Raw genomic sequence first — 15,360 nt, 5'->3', positions numbered from 1 at the left:
ATCCATTACCAGATATCAAATTGACTCAAGTGGCCAAAATATGGCCCTCTCTAGGGCATGTGACATTGGTAAAAGTAAAAGAGGTAAGTATATCCATTGATTGCTTGTTTGCTTTTAAAGTAGTTCACAACTTGGAATGGTATAGGAAAAAAAGAGGTTTTCAACCTCTCCAGTTATCTGCATTAAAAAAATGAATAACAAATATTCAAATGACTTATGCCTTGAAGCTTCCCAAATAAGTTGCTATTCTAAAGGTACAGGTCCACAGTACAAGAGACATTAGAGGAAATGCTTTAGCAGATCATCATACTAAACAGAATGATCTGACTAAAGACCTTAGACAAGGGCCTCTTATAGACAAGAAAGATCAATTTGCAGAGTTCAAGAATTGCATCATTAACACACAAAATGTGGCCCCCAATTCTGAAAAGAAACACTAGAACTAATCAAATTGCCAGATTCACGGTGGCTACCGGGTAGTACCAATTAACCTCAAATAGACACTTCCCCAAATCCTCATGATACAACTCATCACAGTGGGAACAAATGAACTGCAGTATTAAACACTGACGGGGCAACTTTTCTAAGATATCTGAAGATGTGACCAGTTCTTTCCTCGTGTGAATCCAACATAATCCTGAAAAAAACTGTGAAAATGAGTCATGGATTAGAGCCTTGCTGAAAGGGACACTTTGAGGATCTCGAAACAGATTTTGTAGTTTCTTCCCTCTGTGGGTAATGAGTTTGTACTAGTAATTGTACGATTATTTTATGGATAGGCTAAAGCATTTCCCCATTAAATAGCAACTGTAAATTAAAATGGCTGTAAAAACTATTATGTATTTGTGTTCTCTACCTAAGCTGCTCTAATCTAGCTATCCTGTGATAGGAAAAACATTTTACTGGGATATTTATTTTGAATTATGCAAAATTTTGCTCCTCACTAAAACATCTCCTTTCCTTACACACACCATACTTGGGGAAAGTAGGAAGAATACATGAAACATAAATACTGAAATCAGCCGAACTATCAAATACCCTTGAAATTCCATGCCCCTACATTCCATAAGACCCATTTTGTCTCATGCTTTGGGTTCTTTCCAATCAGATAAGTCTTAGATTATCTCCCTGTCAACTAGTCACATGCAGCTCCATGTTTTGGGGATATCTCCACCCAAATTTCATATCAGTCATTTATAAAAAATTCTTTTAGCTAAATATTATAGAGGATTATCCAAGATACCTCTCACTAACAGGAACAGGCTCAAAAATAGCTCATAGAAAGACTGCCCTTGAACATCACTGGAAAGGACAATATCAGATACTCTGAACTCAAATAGACTAGTTAAAGTAGAAATAATCAATCCTGGATATAGTTCCCAACTAAAATGATATCACCTATCTACAAGAATTGGAAAGGTACAGCCATTAGAGATCATAAACGTAACTTCTCCGGATAAATACTAGAAGTCAACAGCTGAGCCAAGACCTTTGGAACTAGCAAACAACTGCATGAAGTAGGAGAGCTGCCATCAAAAAGCAATGGGAAAGATTTTCCTAATAAATGCTAAATTCACCTTTGAATGCTTTTGTTCTTTATCTTGTCATACTTTTTGTTTTTACTCGCTTGAGCTGATACACTGCTGATTTAGTCTATCATGTTCCTCGAACTAAAAACAATAATTTGCCTAACTCTAAGATTGTCTAGACAACTATCACTCTAACTACAACTCAGCTCCACCAAACTATTACTAGTGGAGACAACTTGAAAATATGCTGGACATATCATCCCTTGTCAACTCTTAACAAATCTGAAATGAATGCTTCTAAAGTGAATTTTGGCCAAAAATATTCTAACCAACAGCCTTAAAGAGATGTTAGACTGCTATCTATTGAGATAGATAGATAGATAGATAGATAGATAGATAGATAGATAGATACATACATACATACATACATACATACATACATACATACATACATATAAAATCCCTAAAAAGACTCAAAAATTTAAAGCTATGAGTTATTCCTATGAATGGAACAAAGTTCAAATTATTCAGGTATAGAAATAACTGAAGATACTATAAGATGTATTGTATAATCTGTATTAGTTTCCGAGGGCTGCTATAATAAACAACTACAAACTTGATGAGTTATAAAACAGAAATTAGCAAACTGAAATGAACTCTAGTTTAGCAATATCACAAAGTATTGCAATTGCCTGTTTCATATGCTAGCCTGTGAACTCCATTAAGGCTGTGTGTTTATGCACCATTGTATTCCTTGTGTAGTGCCCAATAGGTACTCAATAAATATATTTTGAATAGTAAGAAGATAGAATGAAGAAAAAAATGTTTCCTAGTCTGCCTCATCTATGATTGTGAGCTACTCAAAATGCCCAGGAAATTGTAATGTACATGGTAGGTACACTGTAAACGTTTATGAAATGCTTGGATAAAAAGGAATTAAATGACAATGATAAGTTTAAAAGTTTATCTTCAGAATTTCCAGTGACTGTAGAAAGCAGTAATTAGATTGACTGCATTACTGGAAAAGCCCACTTGCCAATGCTATAGTCCTGCTACCAACTGGAATGAAATCTGTGTATGCTTGACTATCTTCATCTAAAACCTTTATCTTCAGGAGCATCACATGACCTCATATAGAAGAGCGATTCAATGCAGGATTGTTGAGCTGGGGAATGTGTCTTACCTGTGATTGTAAAAACCATTTGCCTGCATTCAGAGTCGACAGGAAATCCCAAGTGAAGAAAGCAGCAGGTGTTAAGGAAGCATTTGGCATGACCTCCTTGATATTGGTTGTTCTTCTCAGGTCATTGTCATGCATGAGAAAAGGCACCTCATCATAACTGTAGGCAGAGGGGGAAAAGAGGAGAAAGGGTGGATAGGCTGAACTCAGCCATCTTGGCAGATAGGGTTCTCAGAAAGCCCATTAATGTCACAAATCTTACTATGGTTCCTTATTCCTTTCAAAATCTCAGCAAAGGCTTAAGTACCAGTCATTTACACTTTGTTGTCAATATTTTTCTGTTCTAGGGATCAATCTTTTGTGACATATAACAATCATATCAGTGATAGTGAAGGTGGCTTCCTTATCCAGGGCTTTCTGGCATTAAGAAAATAGTAGGTACAGTAGAGACCTGAGAGTAAGGTGAGTTGGGTGGTGATGGGACAAGGTCCTGAGTTCCCAGAACTATACTAAGAAGGTATCAGCACAATCTTCCCACGGTTTTCTGACCCATTTTCCAGCTTGGCACCTGCCCTGAGTATTTCTGGTCCTAGATGCTTCACATCAGATGGTATCACTAAAGTTCCTGGTTCTGTTATCTGCTATTTGCCTTGAAGGAGCTCCGCATTTATGAAAATCTCTCTTCCTTTCCCATTAAAATACCTATGAAGAGAACTCTATAATGGCCATGAGGAAGTAACAGGGTTGAGACTTAGCCTCCTGCCCATAAACAACTAAAAAACTGGACAAAATAAGGGAACTATCTTTTCAGCCAACAGAACAACAGGGAGCATAGTATGATGATCTCTGAGAAAAGACAACAAATGCAATAAGCTCTACCATCACCCAGGCTTCCTTCTTATAGTTGAATACTGGACTGTGGCACAGAGAGGGGGGACCTAAAAGGCACCCAGCCATTGTGCTGAAATGAGGAGAAAGAAACCAGATTAAGCAGAGGTCAAGACAGCTAGAATTCATGTGCTAGAGTCCCATACAGGATGGAGCTATGCAAAAAAAACAGAAAAAAAAAAAAAAAAAGAAGAAGAAGAAGAAGAAATAAAAGAGTTCTAGGGAAATATGTACAGATGTCCCTTCAGTGTATGGCTAAATATCAATTTGTACATATGCAGAGTAAAACTCTATGGATCTTGTAATGTCCAGCATGTAATGAAAATTTACCAGACACGTAAAATAGCAGGAAAATGTAACCATAACCAGAAATTACTCCATAAAGAAAACTTGGAAATGAAAGAGGTAATAGAAGTAGAAATTAAGGGTATTAAATGATGTAAAGCAAAAATACACATAATTTATATGATAGATGAAAAGAAAAACATGAACATAATGACATAGTAGTAATATATTCAGAAATGGAAATTCTAGAGTTGAAAACGTACAGTAACTAAAGTGAAAATTTCACTAGATGAAATTAACAGCAGATTAGATATTACAGATCATGTAAAGATCAATAAATTTGAAGATGTAGTAACAGAATCTATCCAAATGACCTGTGAGACAATATCAAGCAATATTATGTATGTGTGATTAGATCCTAAAAAGAGGGGGAACAGAAAAAAAGAAATAAAAGTTAAAAAAAATCTTCAAAATTTGATGAAAATTATGCATTAAGGGATCCAAGAATCTTAATGAATACCAAAAAGGATAAATACAAGAGTACACACACACACACACCCCCCACAACATTACCATATTTCCCTGAAAATAAGACCTAGCCAGACAATCAGCTCTAATGCGTCTTTTGGAGCAAAAATTAAGACCTGATATTATTATATTATATTGTATTTATTATATTTATTATATATATTATATTATATTATATTATATTATATTATATTATATTATATTATATTATATTATATTCCTGGTCTTATAACAAAATAAGACCGGGTCTTATATTAATATTTGCTCCAAAAGATGCATTAGAGCTGATTGTCCTGCTAGGTCTTATTTTTGGGGAAACATGGTAGGGATTACTATAACAAAACTGATGAAAACTGAAGAGGAAGAGAAAATCGTCAAAATAGCCAGAAAACTGGGTATTCACATGAAAATAAAATTGGACCTTTATCTAATACCATATACAAAATTAACTCAAAATGGATCCACAACCTAAATGTAAGAGCTATCATAAAACAACAAAACTCTTAGAAGAAAACATAGGGGAAAACCTTTCTGACATTGGATTTGGCAATGATTTTTTTGGATAAGACAACAAAGGCACAGCAACAAAAGAAAAAATAGACAAACTGGCTTTCGTGAATATTTAAAATTGTGAATGGCTAATAAGCATATAATAAGATACTCAACATCACTGGTCACTTGGGAAATTCAAATCAAACTATAATGAGATATCACCTCACACCCATTAGGATGGCTACTCTCAAAAAAGAAAACAACAAGTGTTGGCAAGAATATGGAGAAACAGAATACTATTCTGCCATAAGAAAAAATGAAATACTGCCATTTGCAACAACATGGATGGATCTTGAGATTATTATACTAAGCAAAATAAATCAGACAGAAAAATGTGACATATAGATGACATATTACAGAATCGTACACTTGAAACCTCTGTATGAAATTGAGTAACTGATCTAGACTTGTGATTATAAGTTCAAATCTCATTACATTTACTTAAAAATTTGAAAGATACAAGCACATTTAAGGTTTACACAGTTATACATTTAACATATTAGATTTATAAGAAGTACTTAAGCAACCTTGAAAAGAATTACGTTAGTAAACTGCCGTACCAAAAGAAGAAAATATATTAAATACATAACTGCAGTTTAAAACATTTATTTACTTAATGAAAACAGTATTAAGTTTTATTCAAAGGTTCTCAAAAATGATGGTTCAAATGTTAGACTTATAAATGCAATACGGTTTTTAAGTAAATTTAAAAGCTTAAGTAAGAACTAGTGTCCTGAATTTAATAAATTGAATACTTATTTTGATTTCAACCAAAGTGAAATATTTCTGGCACACAAAAATCACCTTAAGGCACAAAATAAACTTATATTTAACACCAAAAAAAGGGAAAATGAAAATGTTTCATACAAACAAAAAATAGGATAATTCATTTCCAGCAGAACTGCACTATTAAAAAAAAAATTAAAAGATACTCTTAAGCAAAAAAGTAGATACCAATTGGAAATTTGCATCTACACAAAAGAATGAAGAGTATGAGAAATGATAAACATCTGAGTAAATATTTAAAACTATTTTTCTCATTTTTTAATGTTTAAAAAGACTGTTTAAAGCAAAATATTAATAACAATATATTCTGATATACCTAACAATAACAGGTCAAACAATAAAAGAAGTGAAATGGAAATACACTGTTAAAAGATTTGTATTTTACACAAAAAAATGTATAATATTTAAAGAAAGAGGTGATAACTTAAAAGATTATATTGTAACTCTAGTGCAACGATTAAATAAAAGACGTATAGCTAATAAGCCAACAGTGGAGATAAAGTCCTAAAAAAATACTCCATTAATCTAAAAGAAGGCAGGGAATGAGAAAACAAACAACAAAATATTATAGTGTACTCACCCCAGGTGTAAAATGTAAGGGAGGTCCTTCCCCCAAAAAACCAGTAACTGAGATAAATACTATTTTAATGCAATTATTTTAAAAATCTAAGTTAATGTAAAAAATCCATGAGAAACAAAATATTAAATTTTAAATATAGACAGAATTGGTATTTCTGATTCTTCCTTTTGCCTCAGGCTCTAGCATGGCTTGGCATGGCACATCTGTATTGAAATATCTGACATTTTGATCATCATGGATGGTAAAAAGGGTAGGCCAATAATGAGAGAAATCACTGATCTCTCTTCCCCTTCTCCCCCCACACACAGTTCTTAGGTACAATATTTACAACTATTTCCCTTAAAACACTATGTAGAGGCTGAGTTGGTGGGAAAGGCGTGGGGAAACAGGCCCACATAAGCTTATTGGGATCTTTCAGTCTCGCTGCCTCAGCTCCCATTGACTCCCAGTGACTCCTGGCAAGATTTCTCCTTTTGGCCCATTCAAAGAGGGCCACAGTGCTTCAGAGAATGTGACCGCCTTCTCCAGAGAGGTTGCTCCATGCTCAGTGAGGGTATGGCTGGCAGGCTTTATGCTAAACCTCAGCAGCCAGAAGTTCTTCGCATAGATTCTTGTAAGGGCCTCCCACTGGCTTTCTCTCAGACCCTAAATACCTGTTTACCTTACTCGCTTTTGAGGTCTCCTCCTTTGCAAATGTTTCCTCCTTTACAAATGTCTCCTCCTTTACAAATGGTTCTCAAAAATATATTCAAATGAAAGTTTCATATAAACGTTTGACATTTCTTAAGAATGTGTTTGCAATTTTACAAAGTGGGGTGAACATTCTGTCCAAGTTCACTTTGGGTGTGGGGATGAGACCACCTTTACAAATATTTTATCACAAATCTCAAAAATTCCAAACTTTTGAGGGCAAGAAGAGATGGTAGGAGTGAGCATAGAAAATCTCATAGGAAACAGCCTAAGAAGGAAGAAAATCAGGAGAGTATGATATTCTGGAAGTCAAATAAGGAAAGTGTTTTAAAAATGAGGGAGTATTCAAATGCTGAGAGGTTAAGATGAAAACTGAAAATTTATCATCATGTTTGGAAAGTGCGAGGTCACTGTTAACTTAGAAAGAGCTCAGTAAAGTGTTGTGGAAAATGTCTGGTTGGAGTGGGCTCCAAAGGAATTGGAAAAGCACAAGGAAGACAAAGAGCAGAAGTAACTCTTTGGAGGAATGTTGCCTATAAGAAAGGTATAGGGCATGAACTGGAGCAGGATATGGGGTCCTGAAAAGTTTTTAAATGTCAGGATGAATCATCTCCATCAATATACAAACACGACAGGGCCGGCCCGGTGGCTTAGGCAGTTAGAGCTCCGTGCTCCTAACTCCTAAGCCTGCCGGTTCGATTCCCACATGGGCCAGTGGGCTCTCAACCACAAGTTTGCCAGTTCAATTCCTCAGGTCCTGCAAGGGATGGTGGGCAGTGCCCCCTGCAACTAAAATTGAACATGGCACCTTGAGCTGAGCTGCTGCTGAGCTCCCGGATGGCTCAGTTGGTTGGAGCGTGTCCTCTCAACCACAAAGGTTGACGGTTTGACTCCTGCAAGGGATGGTGGGCTGCGCCCCCTGCAACTAGCAATGACAACTGGACCTGGAGTTGAGCTGTGCCCTCCACAACTAAGACTGAAAGGACAACAACTTGAAGCTGAATGGCACCCTCCACAACTAAGATTAAAAGGACAACAACTTGACTTGGAAAAAAGTCCTGGAAGTGCACACTGTTCCCCAATAAAGTCCTGTTCTCCTTCCCCAATAAAAAAAAAGTCTTTGAAAAAAAAATATATACAAACATGACATAACTCAATTTTGTGTATGTGTGTATATATGTGCATAGCACTACAAATTTTTATCACACGTATAGATTTGTGTAACCACCACCACAACTGGGGTACAGATCTGTTTCATCATCACAAAGAAACTGCCTCGTGCTACCACTTTAGTCAAACCCTCCCCCAATCCTAAACTCTGGCAACCACTGATATGTCCCCCGCCACTATAATTTTCTCATTCGAGTGTGATACATAAATGGAAACACAGCATGTAACCTTTTGAGATGTTTTTTCATTCAGCATAATACCATTGAGATTCATCCAAGTTGTTGCATGTGTCAATACTTTATTCCTTTTTGTGGCTGAACAGCATTCCATTGTATGGAAGTACCACCTTTTTTTATTCATTCATCTGCTGAAGGACTTTTGGTTCTTTCCAGTTTGGGGCTATTACAAATAAAGCATCTCTGAATATTAGCATACAGTTTGTGTGGACATACATTTTCACTTCTCTACAGTAAATGCCCAGGAGAGCAATTGCTGGGTTATATGGCTCGTGAATATTTAACTTTAGAAGAAATTGCCAAACTGATTTTCAGAGTGGCTATACCATTTTACATTCTTCCAACAAATGTGTTAGAGAATCAGTTGTTCCTCTTGTCGGTATGTGGCAGCCAATATTTTTTTTCAGCCACTGTGATTGATGTGTAGGGGTGTCTTATCATGGCTTTAATTTGCTTTTCTCTAATAGCTAATGATGTTGACCATATTTTCATGTGCTTCTTTGCCATCTGCATGTATTCCTGGGTGAAGTGTCCATTCATGTCTTTTGCCTGTTTTCTAATGGGCTTGTGTGGTAGTTGAGAGAGCTCTTTATGTAATCTGGATACAAATCCTTTGTTGGACATGGGTTTGCAAATATTTTCTGCCAGCCTCTACCTTGTCTTTTCATCCTCTTCACAGGACCTTTCACAGAGCCAAAGTTTTTTTATTTTGATAAAGTCCAACTTAATTTTTCTTTTTCAGTTTGTGTTTCTGGTGTCATCTTTAAGAACACGTCACCTAACTCTAGGTCACAAAGACTTTTCTCCTGTGGTATTTGCTAAAAGTTTTAGAGATGTACCTTTTACATTAGATTTGTGATTCATTCTGAGTTAATTTCTGTATAAGGTGTAAAGTACAGGATGAGGTTCTCTGCCCTGCCCACAGCAGTAAAGACATAAGAACAGTCCTTGCTACCTTTTATAACCGCAGCTACCCCTCTCTCTCATGCTTCCTTCTTCACCCCCCTAAACTACTGATTTATTTCCAACCATTTTAATTTTATCATTTTGAAGGTGATGCATAAATGGAAGCACACAGTATGTAACCTTCTGAGACTGGCTTTTCTCACTCAGCATAGTTCCCATGAGATCCATCCAAATTGTTGCATGTATCAATAGGCCGTTCCTTTTTACTGCTGAGTAAAATCCTGTTGTGTGGATACACCACAGTTTGTTTGACCATTTGCCTCTTGCACCTCTTGAAGGACATTGGGGTTGTCCAGATATTGGCTGTTATTAATAAAGCTGCTGTGAACAATAATTTAAAGATCTTTGTATGAACATTAATTTTTCTTTTCTCTGGGATAAATGCCCAGGAGTGCAATTTCTGGGTTGTATGGTTAGCACATGTTTAATTCTGCAAGAAACTGCCAAACTTACCAGAGCAGCTATATCATTTTACGTTTTCAGCAGCAACGTATGAATGATCCCGTTTGTCCTCCAGCATTTGAAGTTATCACTATTTTTCAATTTAGCCATTCTGATAGGTGAGTAGTAATTTTAGTTTTGTTTGCATTTTCCTAATGGTGAATGAAGTTGAACCTGTTCTCAGGTTCTTAGTTGCCATTTGTACATGTTCTTCTGTAAAATGTCTGTTCACAGCTTTTGTCCATGTTCTATTTGGAGTATATTGGACTTTCTTTTTTTTACACTGTTGAGTTTTGAGAGTTCCTTATATATTCTAGATGGAAGTCTTGTCAGAGACGCAATTTACAAATAATTGTCTCCCAGTCTGACACTTTTCTTTTTATCCTCCTCACAGGGACTTCTTTCACAGGGCAAAAGTTGTTCACTTTGATGAGGTCCCATTTATCATTTTTGCCTTTTATGGATAGTGCTTTTGGTATAAGAAAACTTTGCCTAGCCTTAGATATCAAATATTTTCTCCTGTTTTATTTTCTAAGGGTTTTAGAATTTTACAGTTTACATTTAAAACCATAATCAATTTTGAGGTGTTTGTTGTTATTGTTTGGTTAGTTTTGGTTTTTTGAGTCTAAACGTTGAGGTTTAGTTTGAGCGTCTTTTTTTTGCCTCTGGACATCCAATGCTCCAGGAGTATTTGTTGAAAAGGCTATCCTTCTTCCATTGTTTAGCTTTTTTTCAATTATTTTTATTGTGGTAACATATATAAAACAACATTTGACATTTTAAAACCACTTTTAAGTGTGCAATTTGGTGGCATTAATTACATACAAAATGTTATGCAACCATCACCATCTATTTCAAATTTTTATTACCCCAAACAGAAACTGTATACACATTAAGTAATAACTCCCCAATTCCCCCTTCCCCCAGACCCTGGTACCATTAATCTACTTTCTGTCTCTATGAATTTGCCTGTTCTAGATAGTTCATGTAAATAGATAAGCTTTATCCTTCTGTTTCTAGCCAGTATCACTTAGCATAGTGTTTTCAAGGTTCACCCACATTGTAACATCCATGTTGTAGCAGACTTCATTAAGTTTTATGGCTGAATAACACCCCATTGTATGTATATACATTTTTTTCATCTGTTGATGGAATGCTTGGGTTGTTTCCAACTTTTGGCGATTATAAATAATGCTGCAATAAACACTGGCGTATAAGTATCCGTTTGAGTCTGTTTTCAATTTTGGGGGGTGTAGGGAAGACGTTGAGGAAAATTTGCCTTCATTGGCTAATGTGAGCTTTTATCTGTTAGTTTTTGTCCCTTTGTTTCCCCACATGAGAGACTGCATGTGGGGTTCCCTCACGTGAGAGACTGCACATGAGGTATTGGTTAGCTTAGGGTTAAGAAAATTTCTCCCTTGTCTCATTCCCAGCAGGAGATATAGGAGGATGCTGCTTTCTGTCTGTTTTGCCCACATCAGCAAATGAGGTGGAGAAGTAACTAAGTTATATCAGAATGACGTGACAGGCATGTTGCCAGGCTTTGGAAAGCCTTGGGCTGATGGTCCCAGGCAAGAGCAACAGGTGTTGTTTGTCCGAATGAACTGGCCCTTCAGCCGGATAAGCAATATTCTTATCACAGTAACTGCCGGACCCTCCCGGAACTGGCCATTCCCAGAGTGGGAGGCAGGAACAAGGAGCTTGGCTGTAAGGTACATCTGAAAAAATGTATCAGACAGACCTCAGTTGGCAGTGAAAAAAAAAATTCGTCTTTTGTCATTTGTGATTCTTCATCATTCTAACACTTTTGGAAACTTCCAGCAACATGCAGCTTACACCACCAGGAGACGCCCTGACTCCCAGTCGCAGACCTGGTGAGGGCTGGCTGGTTCCTGACCTCTCCAGTGTTGTTCCCCATGGTTAGCATTCTTGAGAACTTGTTAGCATTTTGGAAACTCGTATGCAGCTTGCAGCTTGCAGCAGTGGGAGATACCTCAGCTCTCCTCACAGTTTGATGAGCTTTTGGCATCTACTGTAACAGTTGCTATTCTATAGAGTTTATTACTGCATTTAAATACTCATCGATGTTATTTGTGTATTTAGCCAAATGATTTTGGATCAATAGTAAACATATGTTGATATCTCTTAAACTTTAACATGACATTGTTATCAATGTAGTTTAGTCTTAATTGCCTTTACTTTCTGGCATTAGCACATTCTATTAACTGCCTTTGTCTTTTGCTACTGCATATTGCTAAATAAATTCATTAGTCTCATTCTAGCATGTCCTCCTCTTTCTTTTCCCCCGCTCATCATTACAGGGGGTGGGTATATCCTTAGGAGTAGAACTGCTAGTTCATATCGTAATTCTATGTTAAGCTTTTTGACGAAGCACAAACTTTTCCACAGTGGCTATACCATTTTACACTTCCACCAGCAATGTACAAGAATTATAGTTTCTCCACATCCTTACAAACACTTATTTTATACTTTTTTTATTATAGCCATACTAGTAAGTGTCAAGGGGTATCTCACTGTGGTTTTGATTTGTATTTTCCTAATGATGTTGAGTATCTTTTCATGTGTTTATTGGCTATCTGTATAACCATTCTGGAAAAATGTCTTCAAGTCTTTTGCCCATTTTTCAACTCAGTTGTTTGTCTTTCTGTTGTTGAGTTGTAGGAGTTCTTTATATATTCTGGATATTAAACCCTTATCAGATATATGATTTGCAAATATTTTCCCCTATTCTGTAATTTGTCTTCTAACTTTCTTGATCATGTCCTTTGATGCACAAAAGTTTTGAATTTTGAAGAAGTACAGTTAACCTATTTTTTTTATATCGTTTTTCACGCTTTAATGTATTATCAAAGAATCCACAGCAAACCCAGGGTCATGAAGATTATTCACTCTTGTGTTTTCTTCTAAGAATTGTCTGGTTTTAGCTCTTATATTTATGTCATTGATCCATTCTGAGTTAATTTTTATATGTGGTGTAAGGCACCAGTCACTGAATTGCCTTGCATCTTTGTCAAAATCAGTTGGCTTCAAGTAAAATGAAAGAAAACCCACATAATGGAAGAAAAGTTTTGCAAATCGCATGTCAAATAAAGGAGACTTCCTCTTTGACTTGTGGATTATTTAGAAGTGGATTTGTTTAGTTTCCAAGTGGTTGAAGATGTTCTTGTTAATGCTATTACTAATTTCTAGTGTTATTCTATTGTGGTCTGCGAACTCATTCTGTATTATTCCAGTATTTTTAAATTGGTTGAAGTTTGTTTTATGGCCCAGGATATGGTCTATACTGACATATGTTCTGTAGAAACTTGAAAACAATGTGCCTTCTGCTGTTCTTGGTGTGAGTGTTCTAGAAATGTAACTGAGATCCTGTTGGTTGATGTTGTTCAGCTGTTCTTCATGTTTAATGATTTTATGTTTAGTGATTAAACAATTTCTAAGAGAAGGATATTGTAGTCCTCAACTATAGTCATGGGTTTGTCTATTTCTCCCTTCAGTTTTGTCAATTTTTTTTTCATGTATTTTGAAGCTCTGTTCTTGGGTTCATACACATTTAGAACTTTTATGTCCTCTTGATGAATTAACGTTTTTTTTATCATTATGTAATGTCCCTCTGTCTCTGGTGATTTTCTTTGTTCTGAAGTCACTTTGTCTAATATTAATATAGCCATTTCAGCTTTGATTAGAATTTGCATATTATATTTTTCCATTTTTTATTTTTAACCTTCCTATATCATTACAGTTGAGATGAATTTCTTGTAGAAAGCATATAGTTGTGTCACATTTTAAAAATCTATTCTGCTAGTCTCTTTTAATTGGTATATTTAGATCATTTATATTTAATATATTTACTGATATGTTAGGAGTAAGTCTGCCATTTTAATATTAGTTTTATGCTTGTTCCCTCTAATTTTGCTCCTCTGTTTCCTCTTTCTGGCTTTCCTGTTGGTTATTTGAGCTTTTTTATCTATAGTGGGTTTTTTAGTATATCTCTTTGTATAATTTTTTGGTATGGTTACCCTAGAGATTACAGTGCAGACATGCATTGCATAATGGTGTTTCAGTCAATGATGGACTCCATATACAATGTTGGCTGCATATGATTATAATGGTTTATAAGCAAAACGTTTGTTTGTGATGCAGAAAGATAAGGCTGGACCTGACTAACATGCTGAATTTACTGCCTGCTCTGGGTGGTTTCAATAGACAAGGAGGCTCAGCATGCTGTCCACATGCCCTGTGCCCACCTGCAGCTGGGGCCTGGAGTTGGCCAAGGAGCATGGGGAGGAGGGGAGCCAAGATGCCCACTGCACCCCCCGCCCCTGCCTGCCCATGCCTGCCCCTGCACACATGCATACACACACACTCGTGTGCACAAACTCACTTCCCTTCACTCAGTTTTTATTTATCTCTCTTTCCTCCCAGTCCTGTTTGTTCCTTTTCTCCCTCTCTCTCCACCTCCTTCCCCTTTCGCTTTTATTATTTCTTGTCTGGAGCTTTATCTTTCTCTGGATCTTGTTTGATCTGTGTTATCGCTTTCTCACCTCTGTCCTTCCTTCCTTCTGTCCCTTCTTCCCCCTTCCTCCTAACTTTACTCTCCCTCTCACAGCACCTCCCTCCAGAGCCCTTCTGGTCCCTCCAATGCGCATGTATGCGTGTGCATACACACGTACACGTACACACACACACTTTATATTTTATATCATATTCTACTGTACTTTTTCTATTTTTAGATGTTTAGATACACAAATACTTAACATTGTGTTACAACTGCCTACAGTATTCAGTACAGTAATGCTATACATGTTTGTAGCCTAGGAACAATAAATAGGCTGTACCATATAGTTTAGTGTATAGTAGGTTATACCATCTAGGTTTGTGTAAGTGCATTCTGTGCTGTTTGCACAATGATGAAATCGCCTAATGATACATTTCTCAGAATGTATCCCCGTCATCAAATGATGTATGACTGTATATATATATCTAACTTATCACATTTTACTAGCTTCATAATTCTACAACTTCAAGTAGATTGTAGAATTATAAAATACTTTTTAGGTCCCTTTACCATACCCCCTTAATTTATTTATGATGTAGTTGTCTTAAATATATCAAAATATATTGAGACCCACATCAGACAATGTTATGATGTTTGGTTAACATCAAACATAATTTTCAAACTCTGGAGGAGGAGAATTTTCTATTTTATTTCTTTATACATTACCCTCTCCATTGTTCTTTCTTTATTCCTGATGTTCCAAGTTAACTTTTTCACCCATTTTATTGAGATATAATTAGTTTTAGGTATACAACATAATGATTTAATATACAAGGTTGGACAAATAAGTTTGCGAACTCATCCTAGAAAAAGTGCTACATACCTCATTGCTGAATATCACTATAGTCACCTTTGAAATACTCCCCTTGGGAAGCTATGCACCAACACCAGTGCCTAGTCCACCCTTCAAAGCAATTTTGGAACTCTTTTTCTGGAATGGCCATCACAACTGT

The 15,360-nt window shown here is 36.2% G+C and overlaps 1 protein-coding gene across 1 annotated transcript in view; it reads right to left on the bottom strand.

Annotated features, from left to right (window-relative positions):
* Positions 1 to 15,360, bottom strand: part of GDPD4 (glycerophosphodiester phosphodiesterase domain containing 4) — a 47,695-nt gene that overhangs the window by 15,667 nt on the left and 16,668 nt on the right. Inside the window, exon 10 of the mRNA XM_074337077.2 lies at positions 2,713 to 2,869. Coding sequence (XP_074193178.2) covers positions 2,713 to 2,869 — 157 coding nt within the window. The remainder of the gene's footprint in view (positions 1 to 2,712; positions 2,870 to 15,360) is intronic.

The sequence above is a fragment of the Rhinolophus sinicus genome, chromosome 14 (assembly GCF_057876585.1).
Source record: "Rhinolophus sinicus isolate RSI-liver-muscle chromosome 14, RSI-T2T, whole genome shotgun sequence".
Taxonomy (NCBI): Eukaryota; Metazoa; Chordata; class Mammalia; order Chiroptera; family Rhinolophidae; genus Rhinolophus; species Rhinolophus sinicus.
The sequence above is the reverse complement of the archived record's forward strand: the minus strand, read 5'-3'. Positions and strand labels throughout refer to the sequence as shown.